The 16,497-nt window shown below is 41.9% G+C and overlaps 1 protein-coding gene across 5 annotated transcripts in view; it reads right to left on the bottom strand.

The window, feature by feature from the left end:
* The window catches only part of CACNA1B (calcium voltage-gated channel subunit alpha1 B), a 475,079-nt gene that overhangs the window by 47,990 nt on the left and 410,592 nt on the right, over positions 1 to 16,497 (bottom strand). For all 5 annotated transcript variants that reach the window (XM_059715546.1, XM_059715542.1, XM_059715543.1 and 2 more), the window contains 4 exons: positions 14,195 to 14,311; positions 9,300 to 9,365; positions 7,260 to 7,351; positions 3,874 to 4,024 (listed from right to left, as the gene is read on the bottom strand). In XM_059715546.1, coding sequence (XP_059571529.1) covers positions 3,874 to 4,024; positions 7,260 to 7,351; positions 9,300 to 9,365; positions 14,195 to 14,311 — 426 coding nt within the window. The remainder of the gene's footprint in view (positions 1 to 3,873; positions 4,025 to 7,259; positions 7,352 to 9,299; positions 9,366 to 14,194; positions 14,312 to 16,497) is intronic.

Genomic DNA, 16,497 nt, shown 5'->3' with positions numbered 1-16,497 from the left:
CCCAAGCACTTTAGGAGATTCTCACCATTTCTTACTCCAGAGGCTGAAGACAGTGCCCTTTTATAGTATTCTCATTGCAAAAGCAGAGAATGGTACAAGATGACTGAGAAGCAAGGGATAATATGAGGCACTCCTTCTATCCTCCTCCCCCATCCCTTTACCAAGATCTAAATCCCTTCCTCCAACATACAGCAGTACCCCCTTAATCCACAAGCATCCCCTCAATAAAAACTTATCTCAGCATTTCCCACCTCAGTGTTGTGGCGATGCAGCTACAATGATTCTCGCTGGGGCATTAGTGTGCCCAAAGCAGCACAGCATGTTTGAGGGGCAGTGCTGCTGGGCATAAGTTTGTGGCCTGGGCATGGCCCCAGGGTCACTCAATACTCAACTCTTTCCTGGCAGTGTTAAAGTTATTTTAGGATGATCTGTAACCTATATATAAGAGTAGCTTGTCTAACTCCAGCACTCAGATGTCTACATCAAAAACCTGCAAAACTACCAAAGGCACTAATTATGTTTCTTTACAACATCCTCAGCAGAGAGGTCAAGGGCTGAATGCACCTTGGAGAGTGAACCATCTTCTTATTTTGTAGCAACAGCTCCTGTATGTCATGATTGAATCATGCAGAGGGAAACTGGGACACTGCTGCCCATTCTACTGACTTCAGTGGATGACAGGAGCAGTTTGTCTGACAAGGCTGCTAATCCAGAACCTGTCACCAATGTGAAACTCACTGCATATTTATTATTTTAATCAGACACTTTTCTCCATTACCAATGCAGTTATGCTGCCTGATACAATCCAGGGCACACCTGGTTCAATGTGACTCACTGAGTGTGTGTTGAGAAACATCATTTCTTTATTCATCAGGCCAGCAGAAGGTGCACAGTTGCTCCAGTCAGTGACCCCATCACCTCCCAGCTGCTCTCCTGAAAATATTTCCTAGTGCCTCTCAGACCAAAGGAAATCAAGACAAAGCAGCTAAGAAAAAGTGTCTTGCATCTGAGTGTCCACTCTTAGCATCTTAAAGATTAGCATGCTCAAATGACCCCTGAGATGAAAGGCAGAGCACACAAGAAACCTTTGCTCACAATGGGAATGCTGTAACTTGCAGGATAGCAACCATTCCTCCTACACAAGAGTCTAGTCCTACTGCTATTCAAGTCAATGGAAACAATCAAAATGACTTCAGTGGCATTCCTGGACCCTCATGGCTACAACGCTCCAACCATACTTCAGTGGGAATGAGTCAGGCTGCAACAGGAATAGGAAGGTCATCCTATAATAAGGAGGTCACAAAGGGAGGTAAGAACATGTTAGTCCCTCATGGAGAAGATGAAGCTGATGCCCCTGTGCTAGATAATGACCTGACTGGCACAGAGCAGCACTCTGTATTTCTGCTCTGTTCACAGAGCGGTGTTGATATTTGGATGTGGGTGCTGCCTATTGGCATTACACTGAGAAAACAAAACACTGCAGAGGAGCAGTTTGCAAGTTCACTGGCTGTGATCAACAAAATTAAACTGAATTTAGATGTCTCCAGCTGAGCAGCATCTGCAAGTCATTAAAATGAAATCAGACAATTAAGTTTGGGGTTTGCATTTGTGTAATTTAAAAGGATTTGGAGTCTACTCGGTATTCTTGGCTGGGTGAGGGGTATGGATTTTGGTGGTTGTTTGTGCATATGAGGTGTTATTGCCATTAATTCAAGGGCCACTAATAAAGACAACTAGAAACTCTAATTTACTACCATGCTAATGTACAATTTTAATATGAATTCAAACTTCATCCAGGTAGGTACCTCAAAGAACTCACTAAATGGCCTCACTAACACCATTTTATAGGTGGGAAAACTGAGGCAGAGAAGGGTGAAGTGACTTTACTCAATAATAATGCCAAGAACAGAATTCAGTTTTCGTCTGTCCTATGCTCTGAAGTTCTGTGGCGGGATTTCTGAGTCAGCAGCTAAAATCCCTCTGTACACGGGGAAACTCTGAGACGTTTTTGTCCCACCTGGGTGTTCTGCATCCCTCCAAATGGCAGCCTGGACCTATATAGGTTTTATTTGCCTGCTATATAGCAGCTTCTAAAGTGGCCACATTTTTTTCATCCCATTCGTAAAAGGGTGTAAATTAAAGAGGGAATATGACGTCAGACTGGACACCTATAAAGAATCTAAAACAACATGAAAAACAAATAAGTTACATAATTTTCCCCAAATCTATGATGTAACAAGATCTAACAAATCATAAACCCACACCCTGCTGGCAAGCCTGCTGCTCTAGAATGATTTAATCATTTGTGGGGAACCACATGTTTTATTGCAATGAAGTGCCAAATGCATTTTAAAAAGTTATGGCTCCAGAGAGTTACAGGTCTGTCCAGTAACACTCCAGCTGCTTTGCTTTTCACATTCTATTTCTGGAGTGCTTTGGCCTCCCTTACTTAATCCTACCTTGTGGGCTCTTTGCATTCCCTGCCAATGAACTAAGGGTATAGTCCCATAATGCTCCTGGGATCATTGACTCAAAGAATAAATTCATGCAGGGCTGCATATTACACAGATGTGCAACAGCTCCCGATTTTGCTACTCTTCTTTGGGTGTGGAAGTCAATGTGATTTGGCAAGATTTTTTTTTTCATTAGGGGGAAAAAAAAAGAAACCGTAAGAAAGTTAATGGACTTTAAAATAACACAGAGACTGTCTAATGCTAGATTAGGGATTTGTATAAGGAAAGATTTGTGCTTTAAAGCACTGGAGTTCTAAAGGAATCTGTAAATGGAGCCATAACTTTTTATAAATTCGCAGGGTTCTAAGAATTTTAATACTTGCAGGAAGGTGTCATATGCCATATGTCATGAAGAGGGTGCCAGCTGGCCAAGGGGCCCAATGGTGACCATTTCTCTGAGGTGGTATGTCCCTCTGCCATTTGAAGTTAATTTTCCCATAAGGATATTTCTGTGGGTAGCAGGGATTAACTATATTTAGGAATTCTGACTCATAAACAGATCTTAACTTACAGGAAACTCATTTCTGTGTTCCAGAATACAGTCAGGAGTCATATGTAGGGGACAACACATTTGGTTCTAGTAAAGTTCAAAGCTGTGATTTTTATTCCTTCAGTTTCTGTGTTTATTCCTTTTTTTTTTTTTTTTTTTTTTTTACCAAGTTCTCCTGTGTCCCAGAATGGGGAAACAAGCCCCAAGAATGAAAAGGGTTCTGCAAAATGTGGTAGCACTAGTTAAAAGATCATTTTTAGTCCTGCCTCAAAAACTATGACCTGACTCAAGTACAGTAGATCCGTGAGTTCTTTTCACTTTTGTGCCCGAAGATTTCCTGACTGTCATCACTGGAAAATGATGGTCATTTTATTTATTTAAAAAAAACAACACAAAGAATGAATAAAGTTGCAGTCGAAACCATCAAACTAACACAGCGCTTTCCAGAATGTTTCTTAAAGCAATTCAGAATCAATAGTGTCCCTTCTGCTCTGAGCCCCTCCCCATTCCCAATCCCATTCTTCAAAAGACCCTGTTATGAGTTGAAACAAAACAGATTAATGTTTAATTCAAAAAATGAGACCCCCCACCGGGAGAAAGATGAAGACCTTCACATTAAACTAATTACTAAATTATCTCTTTGGGTATTACAGGGGTTTTATCACTATGATAATAAATGCTTTTTAATGGAATTGTCTTTTAATGTTGTATAAATCATAATTAGAGAGCAGCAGGAAACAAGGATACAGAGAGGGCAAGAGGGACCTGCTCTGTGTTAAGTGGGAAGGGAACCAGTGGAGTTAGGGAGGACTGATATAAAGCCTGCAGCTTGCTAATGTGGAAGGAAATAAAAGGGTGGGATTGACTTACCAGAAAGGAGCAGAGGAAGATGAAAGAGACAAAGTAAAAATAGGCAAAGTCACTTCCACATTCATCTTTGGTGAGGCCAGATCGTGGATCACAGGCTCTGTTACTGAGGCATGACAACATGATCTCATGCCAGCCTTCCCCTGTAGCACTCCTGCAGGTGGGGACAAAGTTACAGTGAAAGGGTGAGTGAGTAGTTTTGACCCCAGCAGAATACACAATCAAAGCTAATCAGACCACTGAGTGCCCTTTCACTGGGTAGCATGTCAAAGCAACAGTACAGACCCTATCTAACCATTTAAGTTCTAGTTTGAATAGTGTTATCAGATTCTGTTACACACACACTCCTCCTTCTATTGCCTGCTTGTGTACAGGAGTAAAAATATGCATTACTTACTACCTCTTCATAAAGTTCCTCTAAGCTTGCCTAGATAACCACATTCCTTGTTTGCAAGGTATACTGTCAGACAGCTAAATCCTTTTTTCTGTAATTCAGTGGTTCTCAACCTATTTGAACTCCAGGCACCCTTGGTTAGACTCAAGGCATGGAGCACCAGGTGGCTTATTGAACATATATCAAATACTTGTAATTCTTTGATGGAAAGCTCTGTAGAAGGGAATAGTGTTAACATGAATTAGGAGTCTCTACTGGTATGTACTGTATCTGCTTCATTGGCAACTTTGGAAAAGGAAAGAAAAAGCAAAGGAAAACTTTCTTTCATGTCATTGGGAATCAAAATAAACCTAACAGCTCAGACAGGGTAAACTTATTCTGTTTCTGAAAAGTGAGACCAATTCATTTAAATAAGTCATGTACAAAGGACAAATGTAATCAAACAAGTAAAAAATAAATCTCAAACAGCTCTGCCTTGATGGTAGCTGGAAACCCAATGGAGAGGAAGTGAAACAAAAGTAGACTCTTCTATCTCAATCCATCATTTCAAGCAGATGCAAAAGCATCTGAATGCTGTGGTCGATTACTCTGACACAGATACATTTTTTATGACAGTCTTCTGGGTTGTTCTTTAATCTGTTCCCACCTCCTCTCCCTCTTCTCATTTTACGCATGACAGCAGTTCCTGCAGTAAGATGTAAGAATAAGTTTATATGTTCCCAGAATGAATCCAGCTGCCATGTTTGATTCTAGGGGAACAAAACTAAAAGAAGCCCAAGCAAGTAAGGGACAACATAAACCCACACGTGCACACATACATGCATATAAACACAAGCATACAAGCACACTGAGTTCCAGAAGGATTCAGTTAATGTGCTTTTGCTCTTAGTGCAGTCACTGTTTGCCTCCTCTGAACCTTTTTTTATAAAATGAACGAGATTCTGAAACTCCATAATTCACAGATTCATGGGTTTTAAAGCTAGATGGGGCCATTGTTATTATCTACTCTGCCTTCTTGCCTAACACAGGCCAGAAATATTTGTTCAATAATTTCTGTATCAGGCCCATAACTTATGGAAGGAGTTTAAGTCTCGGATGCCTCTACCCATTGTATAAGTGTCTTCACCCATGGAAAGTGACTGTGAAGTGTACATAAAATGTTGCTAATACCATGACTTAATAAGTGAAGATGAACATGAGCTGCCAATGCCAGACCGCAGCCAGCAAGGCCAGCCATACCTTGTCATGCATCCAAAGGTGCATCTCAAGTCAGTCCAGAGAGGTGATACTCCCCCTCTATGCGACTTTGGTCAGGCCACAGTTGGAGTACTGCGTCCAGTACTGGGCGCCGCGCTTCAAAAGGGATGTGGCCAGCCTGGGGAGGGTTCAGAGGAGGGCCACCCGCTTGGTGAGAGGGCAGCAGGACAGGCCCTACGAGGAGAGACTGAGGGACCTGAACCTGTTCAGCCTCAGCAAGAGGAGGCTGAGGGGGGACCTGGTGGCTGCCTACAAGCTCATCAGGGGAGATCAACAGCAAATAGGCAGAGCTCTTTTCTTCCCAGCACCACCTGGGGTGATGAGGAACAATGGTCATAAGCTGATGGAGAATAGGTTTAGGTTGGAGATCAGAAGGCAATATTTTACAGTTAGGGTGGCCAAAATCTGGAACCAACTTCCCAGGGAAGTGGTCCTCGCCCCTACCTTGGGCAAATTCAAGAGGAGGTTGGACGATCACCTGTCTGGGGTCTTGTGAACCCAGCATTCATTCCTGCCTGTGGCAGGGGGTCAGGCTAGATGATCTGTTCAGGTCCCTCCTGACCCTAGCTACTATGATACTATGATGACTTAAGCTCACTGGAAAAGTCTGAACATCTTTACTCTTCGATTTGTTTTTCCACTTAGGTATTACAAATTCTAATAAATATCAATGAAGGGGGAAAGTAATGGATAAAGATGCCTGAGCGTTGATGTATTCTCTTTATCCATGGAAAACTTCCAACTCAGTGCTCCACTCATGTGTCTTGGTCTTAACTATCAAGCGGTTTTGGGACCTAAATGCATATTAGATCAGCCTTGAAGTTCTAATAAATTATGCGAGACACAACCACGGGTGATCACCAGACAAAGGCTTTACTACCCAGAAATTTACCGTATGCTGGAAGGATCCTCAAGCAGCTGGTTAAACTGGTTCTCTAACCTTCTGCAGTGTCGCTGCAGTGAAAAGTGGGCTATATCACGAGCCGTGAACCAGAACTTGGACAAAAAGGTCCAGGAACAAGATTGAAAAAAACTGATTTTGTTAAGATGAAAGGATTAATTTCAATTTATTATTTTAAATTGCATGAGTGAACTGGAGAAAGGTAATTTCATTATCTGGCTGCATAGAAATTATGCTAATCAAAACCCCCAATAGACTATTGAGTTACAAGCATGACATCATTACAATATAATTTCACTTGTTGACTGTAGCCATGACACTGGTGCTAGAAGTACTGTTATGTAAATATTAACCATTTGGTGTGCACATAGCGCGCGCACACATACATGTCTAAGTGAAATGGACACAAACTATCGACTCTGGAGCGTTTTTTGGTTATTTTGTTAGATCCATGAAAATTGCTTCATGGTTGGTGGGAAAGAATGCTATATTTCACTAGCTTTTCACTTTAAAACACGCTGCTTTTCAAATGAAACTGAGCCTATATGAAAATAGACACGTTCTGAACAAGGTATAGCTTTGAAAGGTTAAAATTTAAGTCAGTCATGGTGCAAACATAACATAAAAGCAAAATGTAAGTATTATGAACACAGCTGGAAGGAAACAGAAACAATTTGCTTTCCACGTTTGGCAGATATATTTCTAGTAGACTTGCCCAGGAATAAAAAGAGCAGAAAGTGGAAGTTTTGAAAGTTGCATGCTCTACCCAACGGAGAATACAGTGGCTTAATTATCTGTACTGAAAACCTAAACCTTTTTATTTTGTATTTTATTTACCTGAACAGTAGCATCAGGGCTTGCAAGAACGTTCTGAAGTTATTGTGTCGATTAATTGAGGAATCATCATCTAGTGCAATGTTTCCAAATACCTGAAAAAGAAAACAAAAGCAATTAAGGCCAGTTACAGTCTGGAGGAAGTTTCCATAGGAATCTCTGAGCCAGAGTCAATAATGATGTAAGCCATGAGAAATGTGACAAACTGGTATAACTGGTCATAAAGCTGATGTGGCCAAGGGGGATCCAGTTAACATAATATATTCGGACTTTCAAAAAGCTTTTGACAAGGTCCTTCACCAAAGGCTTAAAAAAAAAAAAAATCAGTGCTGCAGGATTTGAGGGAAGTTTTGTTCATGGACTGATTAAAAGGTAGGAAGCAATGGGTGAGGCTAAATGATCACTTTTGAGGCTGGAGGGAGGTCAAATGTGGTGTTCCACAGGGATCTGTGTTGGGCCTAATTTTGTTCAACATTTTCATCAGTGACCGGGAAATAAGGGCACACAGTGAAATCTCCAAGTTTGCAGATGATACCAAATTATTCTGGGTAGTCCAATCCCAAAGTGATGGAGAGAAGCAGCAGAAAGACCTCACCAACCAAAGTGAGGAGCAAAAAAAAAAGGCAGATGAATTTCAGTGTTGACAAGAACAAGGTCAAGCACCTAGGAAAAAATTACCTCAACTATATGTTGGGTTCTGAACTAGCTGTTACAACTCAGGAAAGAGACCCTAGCGTCATTGTAGATAACTCTCTAAAAACATCAGCACAATGTGCAGAGGCAACCAAAAAAAAAAAGCCATTAAATGTTGGGCATCATTAAGAAGGGAATAGAAAACAAAACAGAGATCATCATCACGTAATTTTACAAATCCATGGCACCTCCATCTCAAATACATTGTGCAGTTCTGGTCTCCACATTTCAAAAAGGATGTAGTAGAATTAGAAAAAATACAAAAATGATCAGGGGTATGAAGAAGTTACCATACTAGGAGACAGTAAAAATGCTAGGACTCTTTAGTTTAGAAAGGAGAAGGCTGAGGGGAGATAAATAGAGGTTTATAAAATCATGAAGGGTGTGGACCAAATGAACAGGAAATGGTTGTTCACCAAGTCTCCGAATACTAGAAGTAGGGACACCCACTGAAATTAGTAGGAGACAGGTTTAAAACTAACAAGAGAAAGTACTTTTTATGCAATACATAGTTAACATGTGGAATTCACTGCCACTGGAGGTGGTAAATGCAGATTGTCTAGTCCCTTTTTGAACCTGGGTATGCTAATACAATCTATTAATAGCTATTGAATGGAATGATTGGAGATGTTTTCCCTGGCATTTGTAAATGAATAATGGTGGCTGCCAAGGAGGGTATCGAATGAATAGGGGATAGATCACTCTAAATCTATCCAGTTTAATATTCTCCCTCTAGCATCCACTTCTGCCAGTGTCAGAGATGGGAGACTGGGCTAGACAGACCATTAATCTGACCCAGTATGGCACTTCTTACATTCTTATGTTACTGAGAGAGAGTGATACTGTAACTTGCAAAATGCAAGATATGCAAAATAGGAGTAACTTGTGGGGAGGAAGAGGCAGAAGGTGGTGTGAAAGAAAAAATGATCAAACATGAGAATACAGGACAACCTGCTTCACTGATATCCAGACCACCACCACTACCATAGGCAGGTGTGACTTTCACTGATTGCAAAAAGAGTTACAGCTGCTATATGTCCAGGCTAAGATTAGTCCCCAAGAAATGAGAGAGATGCAAGTAACACTCATTTAGCGTGCCCAGGGTGAATGTATTGGTATATCTGTCTTCTGTTAGCACAAGATGCGGGGGTGGGGATAGAAAGGTGGCATTTTGCCTTTGTGGCACCTCTTCTATTCTGGAACTGAGTTAATGAAAAAAACTCCTTCCCCCAAACTAAAACACCAAGCAGAGGTTCACTACTGTAAGGTGGCTCTCCCAGTATCTAATCCAATTTGTTCTGCACAGCAAATCCTATGTTCTCATGTTCAAGACTGAAGTCCAAACTTTACCTGCATGCCAATAATGGCATAGATGAAGAAGAGCATCGCAATGAGGAGACACACATAAGGCAATGCCTGTAGAAAAACCAGCAAGGTTCATATTAATGACAGCAAGAGCATGTATTGAGAAACAGTATTAATTCTGAGGTACCGCAGCTGAACAAGGTAAGGGGTGACCAGGCCTAAGGCAGCAGTAAGGAAGCTCGATGGACAGTCAGAGAAGCACTTGTAAATGTAACCTCGAGAAGAGCTATGAGAATGAGCTTGTGTAGAGGGCTGACTGGAAAGAGGCTTGTAACAGTGAACAACAAAACTGTCTTCTGCTGTTTGGTTGTCACTGGAACAAAGCAAATGAGATTTTATGAACATGCTTTATAAATAAGCAGGAGTGCACTAAAGAAGTGCCTGACTCCATCATCGAAGTACTTGACTCCCTCATCATTTTCTCTTCCATAAAGATGCAACCTAGAAGACTGTGTAAATCAACTAACCACTTGGGCCAAATGACAGCAATAATTACCTGCCACAGACTGGAATTGGGAGGCTGCATTCATTAATAGCTTCAAGTCTTGCTGAGACACTCAGATGCTCACATTATTAGCAGCACGCTGTATTATTAGGCGGCAGTATACATACTGGTTTATTCTAGCTCAGACTAAATTTTGGATACAGTTCTATTTTAAGTTAGATGCAGCTCTTCCTTACAGACTCTCTCTCTCTCTCTCTCAACCCCTCAATATTTTTGGATCACTTTACTTTGTCTTGCATCATTACAGCTGTTATTAATGATCTTGCAGTTATCCAGCTCTCTGGAAAACCCATATACAGCGTTTAACTCGAGAAACTCTGATTCTCAGGATCAGGCCCCACCTGACTCATCCAGGATTATGCAGTCTGTGATAGAAGCAATACCATGACCTTTGATTCTCACTTGTGTACTTTCCTTAAAAGAACATCCCCGCTACCTTTCTGTGGGCACTGGTTTCTTTTTTGGTGAGGCACAGTCTGAATCTGGGAAGTACTGGTAATTCTTTGTTACTTTTCTGGTGTCTAATGAAGCAATGATAGGATTACAATGGTCTCCCCCAACTCCTGAACTGAATCCTTAAAAAAAGGGCAATCAAACAGCTCTCACAGGGTGTTTATTTTTTTTAATCATAAGAAAGGTCCCCTTAGTCACACAGTTTGATAGCTGGGTGAAAACATAACATTTAAGAGTATACTGGACAGCACAGGCTGCCTGCCCGTAAGTCTTTCCAAGGACACTAAGTGCAACGCACCTATAATGAACTTCCCAAGTCTCAGCTCTCCAGACAACAGCATGCATGTGATACTGCTGCCCTCCTCTTCCCACACACCAAGAAGCACTGTCACATTACCCCCGTTCTCTGTATTCTGAAGGCTCTGATGCCTCCTTGCGTAACTCAAGATCTTATTACCTAATTGCCCGGCTTTTAAAACCCACAGGCTCTTGCTTCAACTTTCCTGCAGCCATCCTCCCTCTGATCCTCCTGTTCTCAATTTCTCCGAGCCATCTAACAATGCTCTTAGCTGTGACCCTTATGCTGCTGTGGCACATCTGAAGCAAAAGACTTCTCTGAAGCTTCTGCTGTTTGGCACAGTCTCCCGCATCATCCTACCACTTTGTACATGACATTCCCAGCCTCATCTGGAAAACATGCTCATGTGTTTTGAGCTCTCTTCCTCTCTGCTCTTATAGCCGAATGATTTTTTAAGGCATTTTGGAGGGCAGTTTGTATAAAAGGAACCTATACAAAATAAAATTATATTATACTGCTCTATAACCAAAAACATCAGAGTTCACAGGACAGCTCCCAAAACACAACCTCCCATCCGAAGATCTAAAGAGGCAAAAACCAGTCCTCAGCCTACGGAGAAATGATGCACACATTTGAAAGCCTAACATATGGTACACAGACTCACAGATCATCACACATACTGATGCAACCCAGATCACAGATCTGGTCCATAGTGAAAGAGATACAGTTAGCCGTACGTGGATGTGAGCTTTGGAGTAGTTCTGCCGATAACTCCCTGCATAGCCCTCAGCAAGTCCCCTGAACTCTTTTTGTCTCATTTTCCCCACTGTAAAATGGGTCTAATGAGTCTTGTTCTCCTTTGCAAAGCAATTTGAGCTCACTGGATGTAAGGAAAACCTATGCTTTTGAGGCAGGGCTTGCTGTTCTGTTACGTGTTTATACAGAGCCTGGCATAAAAGTGAGGGAGCTTTTAGCACTAATACAATATAATTTGTCAATAAGTACTAAATATTAATGCAGATGTGCTTGTGACTACACAGAGGTATCCTGATAGAGTTTGAAAGAAAATGGCAATCTGTGTTAATGATATCTCTTATTCAGAATGATAGTAATAATAAAAAACCTCTACAAAGATGGTACCATTTTCTAAATGCTATAAGCTTTCAAGTAAAGTTCCCTCTTTTCTCTTTTCTTCCCCACTTCCCTGCCCACAACTCTTCTCCAAATAAATTTATGGGGCTTTTTCAAAGGAAGTTCTCATGAAATCAGAGCAGCCAACTGGAATTTTGCAATCCTGTGTTATGCTGCTTTGTCTGCAATTCATTCTTTTTGTAGCTGATTTTGTAAGGCACTGGGCACCTGCAACATCCACTAATTTTACTGTATTCTAGGAGTGTTCATTACTTTTGAAAGACCTGGTTATAGATGATATGCTCATATAAATTATCCTTTCCATAAAATGGGTATTGAGGATTGGGTACCTCAAAGGGACACCCAATCCTCAAGAGTCCATAAGACTGTTCTTTATATGCTTCCAGGCACAAGCACCCTTCTTCAGGCATAGGGAGAGTCTGTTGATGTTTTGTGTTCTCTTGCAATATGCAAAATGCAGGTCTGTGAAAATATAAATGCATGGCAGTGAGGATCAGGGGCAATGGGAGACAATAGGTGTGAAACAGGTTGGGGGTAGAGAGAAAAGGGAGGAACATAGACCTGGTGATAGAATGTACCTGGTAAAATGTAGAGAGTTTACTTGGAGTTAATTGGATGACAGGCAGGTTATAATGGGTGCATCTGCACTTCACCCTATGGTGACAGAGTGATGCACTGTCACTGTATGGCGCGATAAGGCAACATAGCGATTGTGTGTCTATACATGACTGCCAGCTACGTCACTGCAGTAATGTGCTCCCCGGCTACAGTGCGCTGCTATGGCGACTTTTGGAAGTACTCAAGCATGGTGCTGTAGCAATGTCACCATGCAGTGACGTGTAGAGGTACCTTATGTGCCATAAATCCAATATCTTGATTTAGTCCATGCTTTTTTTATCTAGTAGATTTAGGAAGTGAAGTTCGTAGGCTTGTCTATGAAAGCTGTTTTCTAAATTCTCTTTGAGGATTATTGCTGAGAGATTGGAGAAAGAGTGGCTGTCGTGTGAGACGTGTGCTCCCACAGGTAATTGGGTATTTTTTACTTTGATAGATTTTCGGTGTGCATTCATTCAGGTGCACGGTTGTTGTTTGGTTTCTCCAACATATTTTTCATCAGGGCAGTTAGCGAGCTGGATGAGATGTATGCAATTTCTGGAGCTGCAGGTATAAGATCCAGGAATGCTGATGGTTCTGTTGTGGGGTATAGTTATTGTGGGAGTGGCGGAGATGTGTTGGCAGGTTTTATATTTTTTGTCCCAGCATGGTCTGGATCCATTCAGTGTGCTTTGGCCCATAGGAAGTTTGCTTCTGGTGATGAGGTTAGCAAGGTTCAATGCTTGTTTGAAGGCTAGGATGGGTGGTTCTGGGAAGATCTCTTTAAGAATGGGTCTTCTTCTAGTATGGGTTGCAACTCTTTGAGGATTTTCCATATAGGTTCCAGGGGGGGATGATATGTCATAACTAATGATTTGCAATTCATGGGGATTTTCTTTTTGTACTGCAGCAATTCTTTGCATGGTATCCAGGGGAGCAAGTGGGGGGGGGGGGTGTCTTTCAAAAGTGTGATCTATCTCTCTGGAGGAGTGTCCTTGTTGAGTGAAAGCCCTTTTGAGATTTTGAGATTATAGACATTGGATCTATGGCACATTATAACCTGCCTACCATCCAATAACCCCAGGCAACCTCTCTACATATTATCACCAGGTCTACATTCCCACCTTTCCCCCCCACACCTATCTGTCTCATACCTAATGTCTCCCATGGCCTCTGATCCTTACTGCCATGCCTTTGCATTTTCACAGACCTGCATTTTGCATATTGGCTCCTATTCATTGGTGACTGGTGCCACCTTAGTCGGGGGGGGTGGGGCACATGCCTTCCCAGCAACCAGTCAGAGACCGCGGGGGGGGGGGGGGGGGGGTCCTCCTGTGGGTGATCACGCCAACTGCAGGGGGAGGTCCCTCCGTGCCCAATCTCAATGACTGGGAAGCAGCCACAGCACTCCCAGAAGTGGCCGCAGCGCTTCATCCGGCGCTCCCACTCCCCGGCCGGTGCTCTCGGGGGGGGGTACTGCCCCCCCGCCCGTCGCCTAAGCGGGGAGCATGACCTGTCAGGGGGTGCAGCAGCGCTTTCAGGGGGTGCACATGCACCCCCTGTGCATCGCCACTGCTTCTATTACATCCGGGAAAACACTCAAATAGCAACAAACTCTCTCAATGCCTGAAGAAGGGTGTTTGTGTCTGAAAGCTTGCAAAGAACAATTTTTCCAACTATTTAGTTGGTCTAATAAAAGATATCATATTTACCCAAAGAGTTTCGTCTGCCTATGTCCTTAGACCAACACAGCTACAACCAGCACCCCTGAAGAGTTCGTAAGGCACTTTGAAAGGCTCTGGGAAGATGCTACGGTACTACAAAGCTTTATGACTATTAGCCCACATCTCTCTATTCTTACAGCTGGCGACTACTCACCTTAAAAGACTGCACAAATGTCCAGAGCAGAATGCGGATGGTGTAACCTTGGCGAAGGAGCTTGATGAGTCTTGCTGCCCTGAAGAGCCGCAGGAAGCTGAGGTTGATAAAGTTGTCCTGCAGAAAGTAAAGGTTTTGTGTCCTTCAGAAATTAACGTGATGAGAAACCACAGCCCGCAAAAAAGAAATTAAAATTACCAGCTTCATGATCTAAGCAGCAAATCGGCCACCAGAAAACCTTCCAAAAGAAACATTCGTCAGTGCAGATCACTCCACATGCAGCAAGTATGAGAAAACCCCTCTCCACAGGAGCCCCACCCTTCTACTATTGGGTAAACTGTAAAAAGAAAACAGCCCTTACACGCTTTTCTTGGAAAACTTCTTTTCTTTGGATAAAGCAGGTTTCCTCTAACAGTTTGAGCAAGTGCTGATGAAATATTATAGTTTGCTAAAGGTTTGTTTTGAAGTTTGAGGTAGCTTATTTTATTGTTATTAGAGGGAACCAAAGACGAGCCAAGAAGGGCTATAACATTAGGAAGTATTAGCCTCTTCCATGGCAAAGGAAGATATCAGCCAGTGCACTTTAAGGCACCTTTTGTTATAAATTAAGGATATTTTATAATCTGGGTTTTAGAAATGTCTGCTTAACAAGCTGGGATCATCCTTGTTTGGAAGTAAGACTGGTTTTTATAAGAGAATTGATGGAGAGAAGGTTGAACAGCAGGGGGCTGTCCTTAGGAACCTGCTGATTTTTTAAATCATTCATACATATTCCTTTTCAGGTGGATCAAAGAAATGCCAAGGATAGATCCTGATTTCCATGGGATTTGTTCTACTAGATACTCTCTCTTTTTTTTTTAGTGACAGAAAATGGGTTATCCAATGAGCTAATCTAGAGGGGGTTACTTCCAAAACAAAACATGCAAAGGACAGAGACTTCCTGCCCTCCTATTTCCTCCTGCATGCACTGACCCAAATTCACTTGATTGTCAAATTTTAATCACCATGATTAATTTGACTGGGTTAACTAAAGGAAATCCCACCAAGTATTTTAACTTCATAAGCAGTGGAGGGGGTGACACAAGCATAGAGGCCTTGTAGGTAAAGATGAACGAAAGGAGTCTTTCCTCGTCCCACCCCATCATCTTTTACTACAAGACAACTGCTAAGATTAAGTTGATCCAAACTTCTAGTTAATTTGGATGCATAGCTCATGCTGAGTTTTGGGGCGCTCGTTTTATCTATTAACTTATTTAAATGCCAGCTTCATTATTAGGCCATTAGCGCTGCATTCCACCAATACCATCAAATAGTTCAAGAGATCAGTTCCAGGCATGCACTCGGTTTGCTTTGTTTGTAAAACACAAGCAGCTCAGAGTTAGGCATAGACTTGATATCAGACTCAATCCTCAAATAAAGAGAAAAGAGAAAAGCATAGGGATGTTCAATGAAAGAGCAGACAACACTGAGTTATTTCTAGTCAGTAACAGAAGGCAGCTCCTGGCAGGCAAAACACAAGCAAGGATTCCCCTGGGTTGTTCAAGGTTAGCAAACAGCCGCTAAGAATTTAAAATCAAATTTTTTTTTTTAACCCATGCATTTCTGAAAGTTATTTTTTCCTTCACATAATATAAATTAAGCTCAGCTCAGCAGCCTAGGTTGTACATGGACTAGGAGTCAGATTCTAGGTGCAGTTTCATCAGTGTAACTCTATACCTGATTTTCTGATTTAATCTGGTGTTTAAATGCACAGGGCTTGAATCCCTACTGTCCTGGGGCATGTGTAGTCTGTTGCACCTGTGCAAAGTGACACTCGGCACTTTATATAACTGTAAGAGCCTGATCTGAAGCTCACTGAAGCCATCAGAAAGAGTCCACCTTAGTGGATTAGGCCTTGTCTGACTATACAAGATTCGTGGTACTAGAGAATCAGGCCCCTAATTCTCATTGATAGAACATGTAGCAGATAGACTGAAAGAAAGGCAACTTGTGCCAAAAGCTTGTCTACCATCTCTCTTAACTGTACAGTTGGCCCAATAAAAGATATCACCAAAAAAAAATCCTTGCCACTAGCTGCATGGTAGCATCTGGGTCAGGCAGTGCAAAATCATGCACACAGGACAAATTTTACTCTTAGGAATAGCTCCATCTGCACACAGCAAGAATTTGCAGAACCAGGTTCCTGTTTATAAATTTTACAACTAAGTTTTGCTACAGCATTGGCTCCGTAACAGAAATAAAGATAAAATTTATAGATATAACTCCTTCATAACCAGTCAGCCGATATGATGTTTAACATCTAT

This window comes from Alligator mississippiensis, chromosome 12 (assembly GCF_030867095.1).
Source record: "Alligator mississippiensis isolate rAllMis1 chromosome 12, rAllMis1, whole genome shotgun sequence".
Classification (NCBI taxonomy): Eukaryota; Metazoa; Chordata; order Crocodylia; family Alligatoridae; genus Alligator; species Alligator mississippiensis.
The sequence above is the reverse complement of the archived record's forward strand: the minus strand, read 5'-3'. Positions and strand labels throughout refer to the sequence as shown.